General features: G+C 39.8%; 1 protein-coding gene across 7 annotated transcripts in view; it reads right to left on the bottom strand.

The window, feature by feature from the left end:
• The window catches only part of RPS6KC1 (ribosomal protein S6 kinase C1), a 272,706-nt gene that overhangs the window by 60,081 nt on the left and 187,916 nt on the right, over positions 1 to 24,709 (bottom strand). For all 7 annotated transcript variants that reach the window (XM_033936540.1, XM_033936545.1, XM_033936541.1 and 4 more), the window contains 4 exons: positions 17,005 to 18,612; positions 16,645 to 16,734; positions 1,714 to 1,796; positions 736 to 831 (listed from right to left, as the gene is read on the bottom strand). In XM_033936540.1, the coding sequence (XP_033792431.1) occupies positions 736 to 831; positions 1,714 to 1,796; positions 16,645 to 16,734; positions 17,005 to 18,612 (1,877 nt within the window). The remainder of the gene's footprint in view (positions 1 to 735; positions 832 to 1,713; positions 1,797 to 16,644; positions 16,735 to 17,004; positions 18,613 to 24,709) is intronic.

Below are 24,709 nucleotides of genomic sequence, written 5' to 3'. Positions count from 1 at the left end.
TAGTAGATCTCCTGGTCCCTATTACTTTTAATGAAGGGATAGTCAATAGATGCTGTTATGTTGATCTTAGTGCCCTGGATGGAAGTAAAACCTGGATGTCTCAATCAGTCCTTCTTTTTCTGGAGCCATATGGTAACCCTACCCACACTGATAACTGTGCCCCTTAATGTAGGCACATTAAGGCTGACTTACGCTAGCATTCGGCAAGTACTTGCTGTTGTTGAATAGAGGCTCACAGTCTGCATAAACTGGATGCCTAAATTGGAGCGCTCAGTTATAAATTTGCCCATTTACCCCCCTAATGGGTACCCAATTTCATGCTTAGCACGCAAATGTGGCACTCAAGTTATAGAATAAGGTCAGCTGCACGTGGAACAAAATAATAATGAATGTTTAAATGCAGACCTACAATAGTATTCTATAATGGCGGTTTCGTGTAGAACGGCCATTACAGAATTGATGCTTAGTGCTCAAATGCTTGGTGCCTAACTTCAGGCAACCTTTCTTGGATTTACCCCTTAATGCAGGGGTGTCAAAGTCCCTCCTCGAGGGCCGGAATCCAGTCGGGTTTTCAGGATTTCCCCAATGAATATGCATTGAAAGCAGTGCATGCAAATAGATCTCATGCAGATTCATTGGGGAAATCCTGAAAACCCGACTGGATTCTGGCCCTCGAGGACCGACTTTGACACTTGTGCCTTAATGGGTAAATCTCGATTTTAAAGGGTTAATTACCTGCTGAATGAGAGATCTGGCTTCTTCCGATACATATTCTGGTAAGTTCAGAGACGTATGGGTGTTTATTCCTGCTGGATGGCAGTCAACCAGAGCCTGAAACAATTGATCAAGAGCACTTTATAAGTGACATCATAATGTTATGCTCTAAAAAAAAAAAAAAAAAAGCACATAAATCACATCACTCAGACCCTGTTAGCTATTGCATGTAAAGAGCAAATCATTGACATACACCACTACAGAAGCCCATCAGTAAATCTTCCATGGCAAACCTGCTGATTGTGAGAAAACGGGCATACACCCACACACCAACCTGCTAATTGTATAGCACTAGCAGAAAGTCTTAGCTGGTGTTTACAAGTCAGGAGCATGGAAACTCAGAGGTGAATAAGTAGTAGCATAGTAAATGATGGCAGTAAAAGACCTGAGTGGTCCATCCAGTCTGCCCAACAGTCACGCTCATCATCAACTCATCATTAAATTCTCCTCCTTTGGAATTTCTGGGACATAGACCGTAGAAATCTACCCGGCACTGTTCTTAAATTCCAACTACTGGAATTGCCATCGAAGCCCACTTGTCATTTGCTGGCCTAGCTTACATGTAAGCTGCACACAAAGATCAGTGTCAAACTCCAAGTCTAGTGTTCAAAAAATGTGTGTTCTTTTTCATCTTTGCTCCCAGTTAAACTGGAAGGAAAGGTCACCAGAAAATATGCATGAGGTGTTTGTTTAGTGGTAATTTTATTTTTTTTTTTTTTTGTTGGCTGGAATGTTACTAATCGGTATTGTTTCTGCATTAATACCCAGTAGTTGCATTCATAATTCACAGTAGCTGTTTCGCAAGGAAGACATAAGCAAAGGCCAGAGAAGGAAGCAAGGAAGAGCACCCAGAGGCTAGGATTACAGAACAGACTGCTTTCTGCAAAAGAAGATGGAAGAAAGATTTGTTTTCTTATGATTCATATTGGTTCTCACTACCTTCCCAGAGAGGAGTTCAAAGAGGACAGCACCAAGACTCCACCAGTCGCAGGCTTCAGATTCTTCAGCTATACCGCCAATTTCTGAAAACAAGACCTTGTTCTCATCAAGATTTTTTTAAAGTACACTTTTAAAATTAACACAATATTACATACAAGCCCACCTTTCATTGGTAAAAGGGTATGAGGAGCATGCAACATGAACTTCTCTAATCTACTGGCTTCTGAAAGCCAAATACATGCCACAGTGTTTTTCTTCACCACAGAGGTCTGGAAAAAATTTGTATTTTATTTTTTAAGTTTTTGAAAAAAAAAAAATGTCAATGAATCCAAATAAAGTATTCTTCTCATGTCATGAAATTCGAATAAACCATTTACTGCCACATTATTTAAAAGCAAGTGTGCTCATTTTTTAGAAGTCAAATAATTCCCTAATCCAACTTTTTAGACTTCCTTTTTGTACATATTCTTTTGAAAGGAAAACACTGCCAAGGTGAGCTGAAGCTCTGTCCTGGCATACAGACACTGGCAACATGAAAGGTTCTTTTCATTTGTCATTAGCTCAAGAGAATGCCATGCGTATGCATGCAAAAAGAATATTCAGCATAATTCATGTGTGGGACTCAGAGAAGGCAATTTTAGAACCAGCTGCCTAAATGGATGTGGCTGATGTACATGTAAATAGTTGAGAGGCCAACCGCAACTGTTTTTTTCCAGTTTCAGATGAAACCAAAACTGCTATCAAAACTTATCGGCCAAAGCTGAAACTGAAACTGAAACCTCAATTTTGATTGTGTGAATGTGAACCAATGAGGTCCACTAGGGATTGCCAGAGCTTGCAATGAGTAACCTTCTGCTAAACACACAGATTATTACCCTCCAGTCCCAGGAACTGCAAGCACAGACCGAAAACTGGGAGAGCCATTTTAACAAGGACTTCTCTACAAGTCTGGCACATTTAGGTTCCCAAGTCAATATAGCAGAGGCATAGCCATGGGAGGGCATGGGTTCATCCAATTCTAGCTCAAGCCTACACAACAATGGTGTATACCTGACGGCCAGCATGGGATAAAAAAACTCTGCTGCCATGCACCTTCCTGGCTCCCTCCCTTCAGCAGCTAGCTTCTTTAGGCCAGCATTAGCGATAGTGATTCCTATTCGCCGCCTGCAGCTGATCTGAAAGCCTTCTCTCTGCTGCTTCCTGGTGGCAGAGAGAAGGCTTCTGGGTCAGGTGCAGGCAGCGACTGGCCCTTTGAAGAAGCTAGCTGCTGAAGGGAGGGAGGTGAGGGAGTTTTACCCAATGCCGGCCGTCAGAGCTTTTGGAGAAGCTCATTAAGGTAGACACGGTGGGGGGTAGAGGGCACGAAAGGATGGACAACAGAAGGGACAGGGGAGAGATGCTGCATGGAAGGGGGAGAGAGGAAAGATGCTGCATGGAGGGGGCAAGAGAGGGGAGAGATGCTGCAGGGAAGAGGGATGATGTTGGACATAGAATGCAAGGGAGAGAAGAAAAGAAAGAGAGATGTGGACAATGTGATAGATGGAGGTATAAAAAGAGAGGGAGAGGTTGGATATGGCAGTGGAAGGGGGAAAGAGATGGTGGATAATGAGAGAGATGCACAGGGGGGGGAGGGGAGAGAGATGCACAGGAGGGGGAGGGGAGAAAGATGGAAATGCTGGATCAAGGGATAGAAGAGACTGAAGGCGAAATGCAGCATAACGGGAGGGAGAAATGCTGGACCATTTTGGGACAAGAAGGAAGAGAAAAAGGACAGGAAGATGCTGGAGGGCGAAATGAAAGGAACAGGGAGATATCAGACTATCAGGGAGGGAAGAAAGAGGAAGCAGATGCTGACCTAGAAGGGCGGTAGAGGAAGATGCTGGGTATAGTGGGAGAGGTTGCTTGGGGGGGGAGAGAAAAGAATGAGAGAAGGATAGTGATTACAAGGAATAATAGTTGGTTAAAGATGAAAAGGTATAGAAGGCTGAGGAAGGAGTGGGAATGGGAAAGCTAATAGGTGAGAATAGGAGATAGTATTTGATAGGTAGCTGAAAAGAATAAAGAAGTTTCCAAGTTTATTTATGGTTCGATATACCAACCGTCAAGCAAATATCTGGACAGTTTACAATTGCTAAAATAAGAGGGTTAAAAAAGAGTGAGAAAGGGTAATTTTGAGTGAATAGAGAGCAATAAAGAAAAATGGTTTTAAGAATCAGGTGTAGTGAAGGAATGAAACAAGAAGAGAAAACAAAAATGGACAGCAGCCACTTGAAGTATAAGTAGCAGAGAGAAGACAGGAAAGCAGAAAAGAGAAAATGACACTAACATTATAGAAAAATAAAATGTCCAGACAACAAAAGTAGAAAAGGGCATTTAATTTTAATTTATTAACTTAAATATGTTAGCTTTTGGAAATGTACCTAGCAGATGTCTTTGTACTGTATTCACTAGAAAACAAAATGAATTTCCCTTTCTATTTCTCCACTGTTGCAGTATATGCTGTTTAACTTTTAAGAAGAACATAAGAATAGCCTTACTTGGTCAGACCAATGGTCCATCAAGCCCAGTAGCCCATTCTCACGGTGGCCAATCCAGGTCACTAGTACCTAGCCAAAACCCAAGGTGTAGCAATATTCCATGCTACCAATACAGGGCAAGCAGTGGCTTCCCCCATGTCTTTCTCAATTACAGACTATGGACTTTTCCTCCAGGAACATGTCCAAACTTTTCTTAAAACCAGCTACGCTAAACGCTCTTACCACATCCTCTGGCAATGCGTTTCAGAGCTTAACTATTCTCTGAGTGAAAAAATTTCCTCCTATTGGTTTTAAAAATATTTCCCTGTAACTTCATCGAGTTCCCCTAGTCTTTGTAATTTTTGATGGAGTGAAAAATCGATCTACTTGTACCCATTCTACTCTACTCCGGATTTTGCAGATTTCAATCATATCTCCCCTCAGCCATCTCTTTTCCAAGCTCAAGAACCTTGTTTTAGTCTTTCCTCATATGAAAGGAGTTCCATCCCTTTTACCATCTTGGTCGCTCTTCTTTGAACCTTTTCTAGTGACACTATATCTTTCTTGAGATAAGGAGACCAGAATTGAATGCAATACTCCAGATGAGATCGCACCATTGAGCGATACAGGGGCATTATAATATTCTTAGTCTTGTTAACCATCCCTCCTTTAATAATTCCTAGCATCCTGTTTGCGTTTTTGGCCACTGCTGCACATTGAGTGGAAGGTTTCATCGTATTGTCTACAATGATACCCAGATCCTTTTCTTGGGCGCTAATCTCCAAGGTGGACCCTAGCATCCGGTAACTATGATTCAAGGCGTCAACAAGCATGTTTTTACATTCAAAGGCAGTGTATATTGAATTGGCACCACAGCTGTAGAACATCCCAAGGTTAGGTCGGATAATAATCTCTTCAAGTGCCAACAGTTAGCGAGAAGATAGATCGGCATCTGCCAAATGGAGAAATGCCAGGACAGAAAGGACGGAGACCCGCACCTGTTGCGGCAGATCCTGCATGTAGTGAGCCAGAGAGGTGATTTACATGGCCGCTGGAGCATAGAGAAACAGTGGAGGGTATACTAAATGTAAACCACAAAAAACAAAACAGGTACCGGGGGGAGAGGGGGTGTTATTTGCTTCATAGATGCACCCTTAATTCCACCCACTTTTTTTTTTTTGTGGGGGGAAGTGCATCTTATGGAGCAAAAAATACGGTAACTCAAGTTGTTTATTTTTTGTTTTGTTTAGTTGGGTTTTTTTTCTTTTTGCTTGTAACCCGAGTCTCCAATGGCTTGACTCAAATCCTACCCAGGTCTGTTACTCTTTTCTTTCAGTCCCAATTTACTTAGTCCATTTTGGACTGTTATAAATAATGACACATTTATACCAACATTAGACAATAACTCAATTATAATTTGTCATTTACCCTCCCCCCATTTCCTTTTACAAAACTGCAAAAGCAGTTTTTATCGCAGGCTGGCGAGCTGAATGCTCTGCGCTGCTACCGACACTCTTAAGAGTTCCTATGAGTTTCTGGAGCAGCGCAGAGCATTCAGCACATCAGCCTGTGCCAAAAACCGCTTCTACAGTTTTGTAAAAGGGGGGGTTAGACAGTAATCACGTGCAAACAGGAGAAAAAAAAAGTCCTATGCTTCTAAGTTACAAAGAATCCCCCAATTCTTGTTTAAGTTATGCAAACTTATAACTTATGGCAAACAGGAATTATGACACTATCAAAGAGAGGGTGACTGCTTATGTTTTAAAATGCACCTATTTAGCTTCACTTGCTTTGTTCCCTCCTCCACCTACATCAAAACATGTTGCTCCACAGGTACTTATGTATGTTTCTTTATGAAACTTATTTTTAGAGTTGCATAATGGCCTCTCTGGTGGTTCAATTATCTGTCTGTACAAATCGAGTTAGTTATTGGAAATTTCTTTCAAAAAATACCAAGGCACATGAACCTGATAAAAAGGATATTACAGCATGTGGGGCAGGTGGATAAGGCTCTGAGGACAAATCTGTGATAAGAGATCCCCAGGAGTGGGCAGCGGGAGCAAAGGGCTGTTTAAACAAAGATGAATCATTTTCATCCTAGCCCAGTGACAGCATTTTCCCTTTTCTACTTTTACAGTCTTTTACAGTCCTTTTATTTATTTTGAAAACACGGTGAACACATTCATTCTTTCACGGGCACAATCCACATTAGATTACAAATGCAATGTGAAAACTCTATTGAGTTGTATTTTTTTGCTGGTGATATTATTCATCTGTTCCCCAGGCCTGAACATTTCTCTTGGCAAAAAGTACAAAGTCGATGTTGTACACAGTGTCGCTGACTATATTCGGCATGAGAGCAATTTATAATTCTCCATTTCCTGTGTGGCTCAGGTGAAACAAATTTTGAGTTATCGTGGGTGCACAGCTCTGATTAGGTCTGGATATTAATCATAATATGCAGAGGCAGAACTTTTAAAGTGTCAGCATACTGTTTCCATGTCTTACCTTATTTCTTTCACTTAAGTCTTTGCTTACCACATATTAGAGAATTTCAGGGACTTTCATAATTTCTTTAGTATGTAATGAAGAGGCATTACCACACTTCTGAAGCGGCACATATGTCCAAGTATAAGAGCATAATTTTTTTACAAAAGAAAATAATTAAAATAAAGCACTTTTTCTCCACTTCAGCTAACAGTTCTTATCTGACCTGTGACTAAAGCCAGTGGCAGGCACTCTGGTTGTGGCAGATGACTAATGGTAGATCACCACCTGCTGGTGAGCTGGGGCAAATAGCATTTTGGTTAAAAGTGTATTCAAAGCAACTTTAAATACCTTTTCTCACTATAAAATTAATCTGATTTCTTAAAATAGATTTTGGAGGAGAACATTAGAATTTCTAACATGCTAAAGATATGAAACATGTTTAACTACACTAAAACAAAAGCCAGCAAATTCAGAGCTACAGGTGCATGAATGCAGCACAAACAATTTTATGTCGCATCAGTCCATTATATTTAATTATTTTAGGTATTTATATACTGCCTATCAAAGTTATCTAAGTGGTTTACAATCAGGTATTCAAGCATTTCCCCTATCTGAACTGGTGGGCTCACCATCTATCTAACCTACCTGGGGCAATGGAGGATTGTGTGACTTACCCAGGGTCACAAGGAGCAGTGCTGGATTTGAACCCACAAACTCAGGGTGCTGAAGCTGTAGCTCTAACTACTACACAAAATTGCAAACATTTTCAATTTCAGATACCAGAAGAATATAGAAACCTGACTGACATGCCACACACCGGGCATCATGGCCTCCCAGAAGCTATTACACAATGTGGTCGGACTTAAGCTTGGGAATAAAATAAGTTTCTGGTTTAAGAACGTATGATTTATTCAGATGGGTACTAAACTGTATGATAATACTCCACAATGCCGTCATACAAAATGACCAGGTCAGCAGGGCGTCCACTGCAATGAAACTGTGACTACTAACTAGATTTAGTGCAGTATTTCCTAAACTTTTCAAATATAAGGCATATGTGACTAACTCTGGCTAAAGTCACCAGAAACAAAAAATGAGCTTTTAATTTGTAATGCAACAGTTGAAACCCCATCCTTTTATGTATAAAAAAAAAAAAAAAAAAGTTACAAAAGTTCAAATGTAGCTTTTTCAGACTGCTTATGGATCCTTGACATGAAAAAACATCAGCCATTCTCAATATTTTGGATCCTCTACTTTATTCACTATTTCCCGAAGACAGTCACATATTAATGTCCTTAAATATAAAGTACAGCACACTAGCCTTCATATGTAGCTGGCAATGTGAGCATCAGAGACCATAAGAAAATCTAGATAAGAAGTAAGTCCCAGAAGATAACTCAAGAAAGGCAGCATAACAGGGAGAGAATGAGAGGATGCTGTGTGCATTGTGAGCACTGGTTATCAGAACCTTACATGCTGTCTGTTCATTTCTACACTTTAGGATTCATGCTGTATCTGGGAAGAAGCGAGCCATGTGCTCAGAAAGAGCCTCCTGCACGTTGGTCTAGAAGATGGATTTGTATGCACTGCCTCCTTGAGATGCAAATCTATCTCATGCATATTTATTGTGGATATCCTGAAAACCTGACCTGGCTCTGGCTCTCGAGGACCGGAATTGCCTACCCCTGGTCTAGACCTGAGCATAAAACAATGGTGTCATTTCCCATGACACACCTAATGAAATCTGAAGGCACATTGCTTGGGAGAGATTGGGTTAGTGGATGTTGGAATCACCTGCCAGATGTGACAGCAACCAGGGCAGTGAAGAACTCAGGCAAGCTTGGTGGTAAGAAAGGAGATCTAATCTAATTTCGGTAGTCTTATATTCCACTATTTTTCAATTCAGATTCAGAGTGGGTCACAAGAAGAACCCTACGTTAAGGGGAACACATATACTTAATTATTGTACAAAGAGATAAAATATCAAGAATAATATTTATCAAAAAAGTAGGTCTTCAAAACTTTACAAAAAATAATATACAAATTCAGGCTTCTTATTTCTAAAGGAAGATGTTGCATGTCTGAACTGCCTGATAAGAAAAACAATCATAGCAGTTGACCCTTCCTAATTACTCTAAAAATTGTTGGAAACTGATTTAAAGCTACAGTTACTCTGTGTAGTAATAAAACTATCTGGAATACATAAAAGAGATGTTAATTGTTTTGGAGCATTACCATATAAAGCCTTATGTATTAGACATGATACCTTAAACTTAATCCTATATCTAATTGGAAGCCAGTGCCATTTGCGCAAAAGAGATGAAGCCCTTTCAAATCTTCTAACCGAAAAGATTAGTCTAGCAGTTGTATTTTGAAACAACTGTAATTTCAGATGCTTCATAGTTAATAGAATGGCAGTAATTCAAATATGGCAATAATATTAACTGGCAAAATACTCAAAAATTGGATTGTGACAAGATAGATCTTATAACTCTCAGTTTAGTTAGTTTGTGAGCCTTCGGGACAGTAAGGGAATTTCTAAGTACCTTTCTTACTTATAATTTTAATGTATATTTTCTGTAAACAGCTTAGAACTTAACGGATGTAGCGGTATACAGTGGTGCCTCACACAACGAACTTAATCGGTTCCAGGAGCAAGTTTGTTATGTGAAACGTTCGTTATGTGAAACGCGTTTTCCCATAGGAATACATGTAAAAAAAAATAATTCGTTCTGCAGCATAAAATATGCTAAGATGACATAAAAAAGATAAATTTTTTGTTATTATTTTTATTTAGATACATCTAAAAACATACATCTCCCTGTCCTTTTACTTCCACTATCTTCCTATCCCATCTCTATTCCCTTTTGTCCCTCTCCCCATGATCAATCATCTCACCACCTCTCTCTGCCCTCACCCTCAGGGTTCAAGATTGCTTCCACTCTTTTTCCTGTTGTTCTCTCTGCCTGTCACCCTATGATTTAGCATCCCTTCTGCCCTTGTCCAATATTTCCCCTTCTCTCCCTCCCTCTCATCCCCTGCTCCAACATGTGCTTTCAGCGGCCTTCTCCCCCCTTAAGCGTCTTTCCTTCTCCACTCCACCTTTCCTCCCTCCCTGCCTCCACCTTTGTGGCGCTTTTGCACCCGACCGACAACAGAACAGGCCCGGTCGGACAAATCTCCCTGTCCTGTAGCCGCGAATCTAAATTACCTTCTTACAGCAGCTGGATTATTGAAGCTGCTGTAAGAGGTAATTTAGATTCGTGGCTACAGGGCAGGGAGGTTTGTCGGCCGGGCCTGTTGTCGGTCGATCGGGGGACCTGACCAGCTGTGCACATTCTTCGGGGCGGACCACCCCCTCCCCCCTCTTTCGTTCGCCATTGCCTTCTTCCTACCTGCCCTGCCGCAGCCGCACACAGCCGAAAGGAAGTCTTCCTGATGTCAGCGCTGACGTCGGAGGAAGGGAGGGCTTTGCTCAAGCCCTCCCTCCGACGTCAGCGCTGACATCGGGAAGATTTCCGTTCGGCTGTGTGCTGCGACAGGGCAGGTAAGGAGAAGGAGACTACCCTCGCGGCTCGACCAACCCTGCTGCGATCCAACCCCGCAGGAACCCCGGACTTCGTTGTGTGAAACGAAGTCCGTTGTACGAATCAAGACATAAAGTTCGTTGTGCGCAGCGTTCGCTGTGCGAGGCGTTCGCTGTGCGAGGCACCACTGTATAAGAAATAAATTACATTACATTACATTACATTGTTGAAGACGAAATTGAGAGCATTCTCATATGATGATTTAATTCCAAATCAGAATCTAGGATTACACCTAAGATTCTAGATGCATTATCTATTCTCAAAACGTCACCAGATATTAACTTTACTTCATTCGTACAGACACTCTCGTAATTTACAAAACCAATAAGATTCATCTTAGCTGTATTCAATTTTAAAAAGTTTTTCCTAGCCCAACTTTGCCTATAACTTGACTGATTTATTCAAGAACATTTATAGTCACTTTCATAAGTGGATAAAGTAGAAATATGTCATCTGCACAAGTATATCCTATGTAGCCTAAATTTGAAAAGATTTTTCCTAATTCCCTCATATATTTGTTAAATAAGGAAAGTGATAAGCTCTTATGAACATTTTAAAAAACTATTGAAAACCTTTCTGCTTTCAAAATTTCAAATTAGATCCTTTGCGTTCTTCACATTATAATAATAATAAGAGTTTATATACCGCAGGACCGTGAAGTTCTATGCAGTTTACAATGATTAAAAGATGTTACAACTTGAGTGGAATAAACAGAGTTAAGAGCTAGTGATTAACAAGTATAGATTAACAGTTATTTTGGAGTAAGAATTGTACAGGTCATCTGCCTAAATACTTCAGGAACAGATATGTTCTTAGGCGTTTCCTAAATTCCCCATAAGTAGTAGGCGTAAGCAATTGATCTAGATCTTTACCCCATAATGCTGCCTGATGTGAGAGAAGGCGTTGATGATGTCTTTTAAATTTACATCCTCTAACTGGAGGGGAAACAAAGTTCAAGTGTGAGCTTCTCTTATGTCTGTTGGCTGAGAAAGAGAAAAGGTCAGTTATATATTTAGGGGCTAGACCGAATAGTGCCTTAAAGCAAAAACAGCCAAACTTAAACTGCACACGCGCCTCCATCTGCAGCTAACGCAGTAGTCGGTAGTAAGGTGTTATATGATCGGACTTCTTCAGTCCGAAGATCAGTTTAATCGCTGCATTTTGCACCAGTTGTAATCGTCGCATGTTCTTTTGGGCAATTGCCAAATAGACGATATTACAGTAATCAAGTTGACTTAAAACGAGGGATTGTACCAGAATTCTAAAAGCTGACATGTCCAAAATATGCTCTAATGGACCGAAGCTTCCATATAACATGTTTTTTTGGTTGGGTTTTTTAAAAATATAATTTTCTGTTAACCGCATCGAACTCATGGTTATGCGGTCTAAAAATCCGCTGTTATGTTATAAGGGTGAACCTTGAAGCGTACCACATCTTGCGTTCCATATTTCAGATAATTTAGTGCCTCTTGCTACTTGATAAGTTCCTCCTTCCAAAAATCCTTTCGCCACTGAAAAACATTATCATAAATACACAATTCACTCATCCTACATCACATTAACTGATGATCACCGCATCAAATGCAGCGGAAACATCAAACCACAATACCACTGTCTTTTCCCCAGGCTTAAGCGCTCCCACACAGTTGTAACCCTCTCTAACAACAGTGTCTCCATCCTATGAAAGGCTCTAAAACCATGTTGAGTGAAACATAATACTTCAATTTGAATGACAAATGTATTCAATTAACCGATGATTCAAGCAATTTAGCAATCCACGGCACATTGGCTATTGGTCTAAAATTTTCAGGTTTAGCAAGATCTGCCCCTATTGTCTTAGGAATAGGAGTTAAAATATGCAAACTATTCTTAGAGCAGCAGCCCTCTTGTAATATTAACAAACTGTGTTAACCAGTTCACAAGATTTAGTGGGATTGTCCTCAACAAATGTAATGGACAAGAGTAAAGTGTATAATACTTTTTATTAACCTTTTCAATAACTGAGTATGTTTATATTTATTGAAAGCTTCTATACCGCTACTCATGACTAGGAAGTCAATTCAGAGCAGTTTACATGAGCTTCTGTAATGGAATAATTTGCTTATCTGTCACATATTCAGATGTGGCCCAGCATCAGTCGCCTGACACCTCATACAGCTTACCTCCAGCCAACTTGGAAAACTAGATGGGTAAACAGATCCTGATCTGATGACAACTTCCATGTTATTTCACTTTAATGTGGCTATTCATATGAATGACGAAATCATTATCACTGGCATGGTGCTATCATGTACACAGACACTGACATCAGTGGAGATTTTATGCTGTTTCAAGGCTCTCAACGCCCTGGCTAATAAGTGATAGGCCAAAGCAGTGTCATAAACAGATATAAATAGGATCCAATATTTCAAAATATCCAGGTAGCCAATCAGTAATTTTCAGCTGCGTTATCACCACCCAGGATTTTGTAAACCTCAAATCATATCCCCCCCTCAGCTGCCTTTTTTCCAAGCTGAAGAGCCCCAACCTCTTTAGTCTTTCCTCATACAAGAGGAATTCATCCCCTTTACCATTTTGGTTGCTCTATTTTGAACCTTTTCTAATTCTGCTATACTTTTTTGAGATACGGCGACCAGAATTGCGCACAATACTGAAGGTGAGATCTCACCATAGAACGATAAAGAGGCATTATAATATTCTTGGTCTTAGTTACCATCCCTTTCCTAATAATACCTAGCATCCTGTTTGCTTTTTTTTGCTGCTGTCGCACAATTTGGGTGTTGACTCCCAAGATGAACCCTAGCATAAGCTAATGGTTTGAATTATTCTTCCCAATGTACATCACTTTGCATTTGTCCACATTAAATTTTATCTGCCGTTTGGATGCCTAGTCTTCCATTTCCTAAGGTCTTCCCTATGCTTTTTCACAGTCCTCCATGTGTTTTGACAACTTTGATCAATTAATTCCATAACAGTTCATTTTTTTGCGCCACTTATCCAAAAGATCTGAACAGAGAAAGACATGCTTCTCAATATAAACTGCAACCACTAAACCGGCTGCGCACCAGTTTTAAGTTTCTCTGCTGTTCTAGGCTTTACATACGGCAGGGATAGATCTTTTTGATCTCTACATATATTTTTTGACATGAATCAATTAGTGGGTCTCTATAGAAGTTCTTTCCTACCATTAATGTGTGGAAATTAAAAGGCTAAGTAGTTTTTCTTTCATTCATTCTTTATCTATGCATGCTTGCCAATTGTTTTATTTCTGAAAAAAGCGCTAAGCACTGGATGAAATAAAACACAATATAAGAACCTAAAAGCCCAGATAAACATAAGCTACTACATACATCAAATACCACATAAATTACAACAATAAAATAAGAAGAAAAGATAGAGTTATGGTGAGAGTAGCACAAAGAGAGTCATTAAATGTTCTATAGAGGCTCTAAGATTAAAAGACATTTCAATTTCATTCCAAGAAATCAGCTTGCTTGAACCAAAGAGCTGCAGCATTCATTTAGGGGTATGTGTGTGTCTGTGTGTAAATATTCATATTAATTAAAAAATTGACCCAAAGCCGTCAACAGCAAATATACCCCAGACATAGGCAATAATTACAGCAGTAAAAATATTCAAACTGGTTCTATTAGGACACAGTATGTTTCTTACATTACAACTTAATAGGCAGCAAAAGTAATGAAGGTGGAACATATACAGGGCGTAGCTACCATCATTGAACAAGCATGGCAAAAAGCCCAGGGCTGCATAGAAGGGCATCCTGCTGTTGAACTGAAGTGCCCTGCTCCTTGTTCCTGCAATCCAACCCTCGCTCTTTCCTTTCTCCCCCACTGCAGGTCCAGATCCAGCACATCTTCCTTTCCCTCATTCTAATAGGGACATTATGGCAAAGCAAGCTACTTAACAATATGTGTTTCAATATTTTTACTGCTGTAATTATTTATCACTTATGCCTAGGGTATATTTGCTGTACATTGTTTTGGGTGAATTTATTATTTATTTTTTTTTTCAAAAAAGCAATAAATAAATCATAATTTATACCCCAGCTCTTTGGTTGGAGCAAGCAGATTTCTCAGAATGAAATTGAAATGTCTGTTAATTTTAGAGCCTCTATAGCACATTTAATGACTCTCGTTTCGCTACTCTCACCAGCAAAGTTACAGAAGAGAATGGAGTAGATACCTTACTGTTCGTAGAACATAGTGCTCATGAACAACTTGAAAAACAGAGAGTGGACAAAGCCAGGAGGACCGACAAGATTCATCACAGGATGGAATGTATGGGAGCTCAGAGAAGTGCTGATGGGTTCACTGAAAGATTTATTCAATAGATCTTCAGAGAAGGGAAAGGCTCTGTGAGATCGGAGAAGTGCAGCTGTGGCTCCTCTTCAATGTTTAACAACTTTGAGATGACTTGGGGAAATCCACTGCTTATTCCTAGGATAAGCAGCATAATCTGTTTTGCTACTTGGGATCTAGCTAGCTGCTTGGGACCTGGGTTGGCCAATGTTGGAAACAGGATACTGGGCTTGATGGACCTTCAGTTTGTCCCAGTATTGCAATTCTTATGTTCTAAGTTAAATTAACTCAAAATGCCAAGGAGTAAATCAATATTACTAAATTACTTTATCCTATCAAATACTAAGGGCTCCTTTTACAAAACTGCGATAGCGTTTTTAGCATGTGCACGCTAAAGCCGCGCTACGTGGCTAGAATTAATGCCAGCTCAATGCTGGCATTAGCGTCTAACGTGCATGCTAAAACCGTTGTCGCAGCTTCGTAAAAAGAGCCCTAAATATCACAATAGATAAAAGTTGACTCTCAATAACTTTTGTAACTAAATAAACTATTTTAAATAATGTGCGTACTAAGTTAAATTAAACCTGAACAGAGGAGGTTGCATACAATTAGAAATTGGTTAAATGACAGAAGATAGCAAGTGGTAGTAAAGGGAATTCACACAGAAGAGAAGGGTGAGTAGTGGGAATACCTCAGGGCTTGGTGTTGTTGAATACTCTGCCCTTGGAAGTAAAGAAAGCACCCATTCTTTCAGGAAAGTATTGAAAACTGAATTGTTTCAGCAATATTTTTCAGTATGATTTGGTTTTTTTTAGAAGAATGTGGTAAGCAAACAGTTGATTGTTTGATGTGGTGTGCTGTATGTCTGATTTGTTGTATTGTATATAGAAAAAAATGTTTATTGTACATATTCTAATTATGAATGCATTATTGTAACTCGCACAGAACTATAGGATGGAGCGAGTAACAATTTTTATTTTTTTTTTAATCTTTATTTTCAAACTTTAACAGTGCCAAACAATTAACTTAAATATAAACACTACAAATAAGGCACTTTAAATACACAATTAAAGCATAAAACAATCATTTCCCACCCCCCACCCCCCATAATTAATAGATGAAGACATATTATGGAATTACAATTTTATAATTAAGTAATTTTAGTAATCAAAATACATTCCCTCCCCTGACCCACCTACCCTGGATATGTAAGAAAATCAAATACATGACAGTTAGTGCGATCATCTTAAAATCTTCATGTAAACCTCCACCCCCAATAAAGGTCTGTCCTATGAACAATCCTGTTTAGTATCTTTGTAATAGATAATGCCAAATAGTTAGAAGTCAGCAATTTTGCACATGAAACAAAGGTCTGCAACAGAGAGGATACCCTTGAAGGAGTAGACCACAGGAAAAGTGATTTACAAAAACTGGAAACCTTGCCAAACTTGGCAGTTACTCTTTGATGCAAAGAATTACATTTAGGGTGCAAAAATCCAAAGAAGTTGTATGTGATGGGGTGAGAGGATGGTGTGCATGGACCAGGAAGATCTAAAGTTAGTGAAAATGACACAGCAAGATAGTGGCCCAAGTTAATATGCACCAGTGGTATGTAAAAAATTAAAACCAGAACTGAAACAAAACAGGTTTAAAAATTTTTTTTTACAAAAGTTCTGTAACAAATCAAAATAGGTTTTAAGGAACTGTTACTATAAACTCTTGAACAAAGCTCTAGAAAATGGAAATTCTCACCTCCTTTTAGAATTCTGCCATGCTGAATTCTTTTGGTGGCCCTTTAGTTTCAATCAGTAAATTAAACCGTCTTAAAGATGATTAGGCCATTCCCTTAGAACAGCAAGGAATTCTATACCATTAGGAACCATCCCATGAAATTTCCTTTAACTATCAACCATGGCATTTACTTGCATTCCCAGTAAAAGCGTGCGCTATGAACTTCAAGAGGAAATGAAAGCCACTAATCTACTTTTCAAGTGAAACATTTGAGGTGATTGATCTAACCTGGGGCACAGTACATTCTCTCCATGGCATCGCTGTCACAGGAATCTTCAACCTCACTCCACCTGCTAAAATACGTTAGCTGAATGTGTCCTAAAAACAAAACGACAGGAGAAATCAAAACATTTTTCCCTGCCATTATCTGCAGAAGTGAACTGTAATTACTCCTTTTGTAGCTAAAAACAGTATCATTAAGAATAATGGCATCATTAAGTACTAGAAGCTATTACTGCGGGTGAATTTGCTGCGCCGATAATGAAGCTCCAGACAGGAAATGAAGATACTAATTACAAGATAAAATGCCTACTCAGTTAATTGGAAGCAACAGTGAAAAAAAGAAATGCATTTGCAAAAGTTCCTGACCTCTATCGTTCAATAAGATGTTGTTTGGGTTCAAATCACGGCACACAATTCCTTCTCTATGTAAAGCATCAAGGGCGACAACAATTTCAGCTGCCCATCTTTGAATGCAGTCCTCTGGGATGAAAAACTGTGAGGCTAGTGCTAATCTTTCATCAAGATCCTGGAAAATTTGATGTATGTCCTTTTTGCCTTCTAATGTTTTGCTGCTAATGCTCTCTGCCTCTCGGCCTTCCTCTTGAACCTTGAAAAGCAGCGTGTTTGTTGGCTCCACTTTACCAAAGTCTTCCACCCGACCTGTGAATGCAAAATGTTCTTCGTTCTGAACAGAGTTAAACACTGAGCTCTGTTTCTCAGCACCAGAAAGGTGATCAGCCGCAAATAATATGCTTTCTTCTGCACCCACCAAATTTAGTGTTGAAGCTACGGTACCAGTCTTCAGTCCTTGAAAAGGAGTATCCGTATTCTGGGACACACCTTCTAAACTGGTCAGAGTGAAGGCTGTAGACTCAATAGCCTCCTCAGTAACATTGATTTGTCCTTTTGATACATTAGATAATTCTTTGCTAATAGAATGGATGGGTTCTTGCATAACTGAGTTCAAATTTTCTTCTTGTGCTTTGCATTGCTCTAAACTATGGTTGAGTTGTAAGACATCTGGAGCTTCTAATAGTTTGCTTTCCGAGATTTCAACATCATTCACAGGGAACTTGGGAGTTCCTTCTAACTGATCTGATACACCGGGCAGATTAACCAGAAGATCTGGTCTTCCTTCATCAGTAGTAACATCATCCAAACCAGCATCTTTGAAAGAAATAACAGGCACAGAGTCATTTGAACCTCTGCTTACAGTGTCATGAGTTTTGAAGTCTACTTTGTTAACTGTAGCCTCAAGACTCTCAGAACTATTATGATCTGAAAGAGGCAAAAACAGTTTTAAAGTTTCTGATTTTAAGCTGTAGAATTTCTCTCCAAAATCAAGGCCCGGGAGTTCATTGCCACTATCTTTGCTGTCTATTCTGAAAAATTCCATGGGACTATTCTTGGACTTACTCAGCGAATCAGATATTTTAGTTGGACTAAGTGTTTCCAGAGTAGTCTCACTGGTGAAGAACTTTAGATCTTGTGATGTAAGCTGAGTGCTTTCACTATCCAATATAGAATGTGATCGCTGTAGGGTTCCCAAATCTTTGGCTTCTGTGTCCTCACCTTCTAGCTTAACCAAAGGCTCCTCGCTCAAAGAATCTGGTTCAATCTTCTCCTGCCCATATTCATTGCATAATGTTAAATAGCTGGTTGTGCATTCTTCTTCTGAACTCGATCCAGAATCTATCCATTCTAGAGGGCTCTCTCTACCTTCTTCTTCCTGGGTGCTACTGTCATCCTGAGAACTTGGTGTTAAACTGTTCTTCAGTGGTAGAACTTTAAGCATGTTGCCACCGATACTGTCCTTGGATTCAATGCTACTGCTGCTGCTGCTGTTTTTTGGACTAGGAGTCAGCTGTTTCACTTGAATTTCAGTTCTGTTCAATCTTTTCTTTTCAGGGACTTCAAAGCTTTCCTCGGGGCTTCTGTTTAGAAACTTGCTAACATAAGACCACAGTTTGCCTCCTACAATCAAGAAAGAAATTAGAGGTTAAGAAAGAAAAGTAGAACTTCTTCCAACAATACTCTATAGCAGGGGTAGGGAACTCCGGTCCTCGAGAGCCGTATTCCAGTCGGGTTTTCAGGATTTCCCCAATGACTATGCATTCAAAGCAGTGCATGCAAATAGATCTCATGCATAGTCATTGGGGAAATCCTGAAAACCCGACTGGAATACAGCTCTCGAGGATCAGAGTTCCCTACCCCTGCTCTATAGACTAGGGAACATTAAAATTAGTAAGATATGGATTGTTATGTTATACTTTATGTACAGTATATTGCTGAGTTTTGATACAATGAACATATTTAATTTAACAAAAAAAAGTGAGATGGGCTGCAGCTTTATTTTGGAGGTACTGAGGTGAATGATCCATGTTTAATACAAAGACAACCAAACAAACATTTCCAGAAATGCTGTGATATATCACAAGGTACAGGTCATAATAGAAATGTTCTAGAGAGTGGCATGAATGCTGCTTCAAATATTTTAGTTAACATTCTAACAGAAGCAAAAAAAAATGTTAACTGCTAATTAGTAATTACATATAACAACACATCACCAAGTAAATTACTTACTAAAGTGACTCATTTACGCTAAATGCTACTGAATGCCACAAACATTTTATCACAAGCAGCTTCCTTGTGAAATAGAGATATGTAAATAAATATGGTATGATCTTTTTCTCTCCAGTGAAGCCAATTTGGTTCTGTTTTGAAAAAGCTCACCCCAGGGTCAGAAAGAAGAGATTGTATATGTTCATGTATGCAATTACATCTTTATGAATGACATACCAAATAATTTAAATTTTTTTCTCTTGTATTATGTAAGACAACTTAAAATCCATTAGTGGAGCATGCTAATATAGCATTGTGGCAGAAGTCTTTTTTTTCTTACATTACAGCAACATGCAACTTTCACCATGGCCTAACTCCGTGAATCTCTTCCCACGTACTTAGTCACATTATGGTGTCCTTTTGCTAAACCACGTTAAGCATTTTGCAGTAATTTGCCTGTCAGCACATGTTAATCGGTCTTCCCAATGCTCTGGCTGAATTTTTCAACCACAAAATCAATAACCTTAGATCCAACCTACCAACCTCCACAACCAACCACTTGAACTACCCAGTCGCCCAACACATTAACGAACCCAGGGTAGTCTGGAGCAACTTTTCCATCCCCACCTGGAATCAGTTCTGCAAATTCTACTCGAAATATGCTTATTCTTACTACATACTAGATAGTTGCCCACCTAACATCATGAAAGCTGCCCCAGTCACCTTCAAAGCCAAGTTACATGATTGGCTCTCCTCTCTTTTACGGTCTGGTACATTTCCCAAGGAATTAAGTCAGATACTAATCACTCCGATTATAAAAAATCCCAAGGAACCTATTAAGTTGACATCAAATTACAGACCCATTGCAAACATTCCCTTTTTCATAAAGCTGATGGAAGGCTTGGTAAACCAGGATTTAGTATCATACCTGGATAAATTCAACATACTTCATGACAACCAATCAGGTTTTCGTTCAGGGTTCAGCATGGAAACAGTCCCTGCTTCATTGTTGGATTCCCTCCTGAATCTATTCAGCCAAGGTTCTAGTGCACTAATCCTTCAGCTGAACTTGAGTAGTGCCTTCGATTTAGTCAATCATAACATCCTAACTGACTGTCTGGAATCAATTGGACTCACCGGTAATGTATTGAAATGGTTCCAAGATTTCCTGACTAAACGCTCGTACTAAGTCCATTGTGATAACAATCAATCCTCCAGCAGGGTAAACCCATGCGGAGTCCCACAGGGTTCCCCCCTATCCCCCACCCTGTTCAACATTTACCTTGCCTCATTGGCGAACCTACTGCAAAAATTAAAAATCTAATTTTACATTTACGCGGATGACATCACCATAGTCCATCCTCTAACAAACCTGACTTCCGAGACGAAGAATCATCTAGCATCAACATTAAAGCAAATTGAGTCATGGATGACCGAGTTCAAACTGAAACTCAATGCTGAAAAAACCAAATTCTTCCTGGCGAGCCCGAATGACAAAATCAAAGATACCTCTATCTCCCTGAACGGACAGGTCTTCCCAATCGTCGATTCCATAAAAATCCTGGGAGTGACGCTAGACCGTTACCTCACTCTAGACATCCACACAGAGCCACTGATCAAAAAAGGCTTCTCGACACTATGGAAACTTAGAACCATCAGAAAATTCTTCGACGCAGCTTCCTTTCGCCTACTGGTACAATCCTCCATCTTAAGCCTGCTCGATTACTGTAACATCATCTATCTGGAGTCCCTCAAAAAAAACCATTCAAAGACTCCGAATCATACAAAATTCAGCAGTACGACTGATTTTTGGCATTAAAAAATGGGACCACGTAACCCCCTACTATCAAAAACTTCATTGGCTGCCTCTAGAAGCAAGAGTGCTATTCAAATTTGCCTGCCTTTGTTTCAAATCTATTCTCGGTATGGCCCCCCTATACCTGGCCTCCCATTTTAAATTGGATTGCACCACCAGACCTTCACACAGAATTCATATGTTCAGCCACCCTATAATAAAAACCTGCCGATATAAAAGATTCCTTGACAGAACACTAGCCTTCCAAGCAAGTCAACAAAACGGTTGGCTAGGCATCATCATCAAGCACTCCTCATCCTATCTTAACTTCAGAAAACAAGTTAAAACCAACCTGTTTAACCGATTTGTAACCTAGAACTCTTAAACCTTCTCCTGAACGCTTATTCACATGTACTCGATATCCCCACATTGTGACTTTATGTAACCAAAGGCTTTGTAACTTCTTCGAATTTTTATTGTAACTACTTCGATCTCTTTGTATTGTAACTACTTCGCTGAATGTCCAGCGCCTCTTGTTGTACACCGCCTCGAACTATCATGGCTTTGGCGGTATATAAAAAATAAAATTATTATTATTATTATTTTTTCATTAATATTTCAGGAGGAGCATGTCATGGGTGGAGGATATATGTGAAAGCATTATCTAGCTAGCATATTTGCATTAACACATGCTAATTGGATAACTCAGAGTTACAAGGGAGCAATTAATGCCTCCTAAATACGAGGTGGCAAGTGCTTTCATGTGAATATTTTCGAAAGTCATGCACACTAATGGAAAAATTAAGAGTGAGACCTGCAAAAAGAAAAACTGCCCTACTTTGGGACTACTTTAGAAAAAGGCTTAGTGCGCAGAAAAGTCCCATGTTAAAATGCACTATTTATTTACCCCCTTTTATAAAACCGCGATAGCGGTTTTTAGTACAGGCCAACGTGCTGTATGCTTTGCACTGCTCCTGACGCTCATTGGAACTCTATGAGAGTCAGGAGCTGTGCAGAGCATTCAGCGTCCCAGCCTGCGCTAAAAACCGCTATCGTGGTTTTGCAAAAAGGGGGGGTTATTTATTTATTCCATTTTCTATACCATTCTCCCAGGGAAGCTCTGCATGGTTTACATGAATTTATTCAGGTAATCAAGCATTTTCCTTGTCTATCCCAGTGGGTTCATAATCTATCTAATGTACCTGGAGCAATGAGAGGATTAAGTGACTTGTCCAGGGTCACAAGGAGCAGAATGGGTTTGAACCCACATCCTCAGGGTGCTGAGGCTACAATTCTAACCACTGCACCACACTTTCAGACATAGTATGGCAAAAGATAGCATGGCAGACATTGTCTGACAAAGATGACAAAACAGTTAACAAAGCATGGTAAAAACATAATATGACAAAACATGGTATGGTGAGACATAGCAAGGTGAACATTTCATAATATCTACTTTAAGATCATCACATACTATCACATCAAAGTCCCGCTCCTCTTTCTGCACAAAAGTTCTTTATCCCCCTAAACTGTAGCTCTCCCTCACGTTTTTGCAGCCCAAATGTATGACCTTGCATTTCTTTGCATTAAATCTTAGCCGCCAAATTCTGGGCCATTCTTCAAGCTTCATTAGGTCCTTCCTTGTGTTATCCACACCATCTGGGGTGTCAACTCTATTGAAGATTTTGGTATCATCCGCAAAGAGGCAAATCTTACCAGACAGCTCTTCAGCAATATCACTTACAAAAATGTTAAAAATAACAGACCTAAGGACTGAACCTTGCCTAGTAACAACCCTTTCCTTGGTGCAATCACCACTGACCTCTGTAGCCTTCCACTCAACCAGTTCCTGACCCAGTCCATCACTTTGGGGCCCATACCGAGGGCACTCAGTTTATTTATTAGATGCCTGTGTTGGACAATGTCAATAGCTTTGCTAAAATCACATCTAGCACACTCCTTCTATCCATTTCTCTGGTCACCCAGTCAAAGAAATTGATCAGATTTGTCTGTCAAGACCTGCCTCTAGTGAATTCACATTGCTTCAGGTCCTGTAATCCATTGGATTCCAGAAATTTAACTATTTTCTGTTTTAAAAGTGTTTCCGTTAATTTACTTACCACAGAAGTCAGATTTATTGGCCTGTAGTTCCCTACTAGAGACCGACACATGGACAAATTATTCCCCGTCCCTGCAGGAACTCAATTTCCCCATCCAGTCCCCACAAGTTTTGTCGCTGCCCCTGTCCCTTTCCTGTGAGCTCAGCCTTAACTATACAAACTTTGAACACTTATAATTATAAAATGTTTGAGGCTTGTGCAGACAAGGACAGAGCTTGCAGGAATTGGGCCAGGACAGGAAAAGAACTCACCGGGACGGGAAAATGAGTTCCCGCTGGGACAGGGAAAAATTTGGTCCCATGTCATTCTCTATTCCCTACCTCTTCCTTACTTCCATTTTTGTGGAGGGACCACATTCGCCCTTTTCCAGTATCATTCTCGACTCTAGCGAAGCATTAAGAAGGTCAGCCGGCAGAGCTACTAGAACTTCCCCAAGTTTCTTCAGTAGCCTTGGATGTATGCCATCTTGCCCATTGCTTTGTCGATCTTTAGTTTAGCTGACTCCTCACAAGAACAGTCCTCTGAAAATCATTCAGAGTCTATCACACCTCCATTCCTATTTAAGTTTGTCTTCTGCAGGCCTGCTGCAGATCTTTCAGCTGTGAATACACAGAATGGAAATATTTGTTAAGCATTTCAGCCTTATCTTATCAGCTTCTACATATTTCTCCCCTTCACCTTTGAGTCGCACAATGCCACTTTTGCAATTCCTCCTATCACTAACATATATAAAAAATGTCTTGTCCCCCCATTTTACCATGTCAGCTATTTTTCTACTTGACCAGCTTCTCATAACTTATCCAGATATTTCTGTCTTCTTTCTGCAATCTTTCATAGTTTATGAAAGCTAGCCTCTCTTTCCTTACCTTCTCAGCTACTACTTTTGAGAACCAGGAGCGGCCTTTTTTCACTCTTACTTTCCCTTACTTTGCATACAAAATAGTTTCTTGCCCTTATAATAGCTCCTTTCAGTTTGCCCACTGCTTTCCTGCTTCTTCATGATGTTCCCATCCAGTCCACAACTCCTTGACATAATCCCCCATCTGAACAAAGTGGTTAAAGTCTAGAACCTTCACTTTCAAATAAGCCCTCTCTACACCTGTCAGTATTAAACCACAAACAAACCACAGTAGAGTATAAGTGATGTTGATGTGCAACTTTATTCCTTAATGATTGAAATCTGTTTGGATTGTGGAGTTTCTTCCTGGTTTTTCTGACTTAATGGTGATATAGTGTGATCACTGGATGCGAGATGATCACTCACTATATCATCAGAAACACTTTACCTGTTTGTTACACTAAGTCCAGTATGGCCCCCATCCTGCTGGAACAATTCTCCTCGTAGAAAATCCAGATCTCCCTACTCCTAGGAGACTCTGAAACAACCCCAACCTATAAGACCCCAATCAACATCTGGCATATTAAAATCATCTATCCTTTTACAGCTATATTTTGAATGTCTTCTATTAAATCTCTGTCCACTTTTTCTGTCTGTGAAAGAGGCTTTTATACTGCACTAGTGCAAATACATTTTCCATTCTCTTTACAGATTGACCCACAGTCTCTCTTCGTTACCCTTTAGGTCCTGCAACTG

This window comes from Geotrypetes seraphini, chromosome 3, assembly GCF_902459505.1.
Source record: "Geotrypetes seraphini chromosome 3, aGeoSer1.1, whole genome shotgun sequence".
Taxonomy (NCBI): Eukaryota; Metazoa; Chordata; class Amphibia; order Gymnophiona; family Dermophiidae; genus Geotrypetes; species Geotrypetes seraphini.
This window is presented reverse-complemented; position numbering and strand designations above follow the sequence as displayed.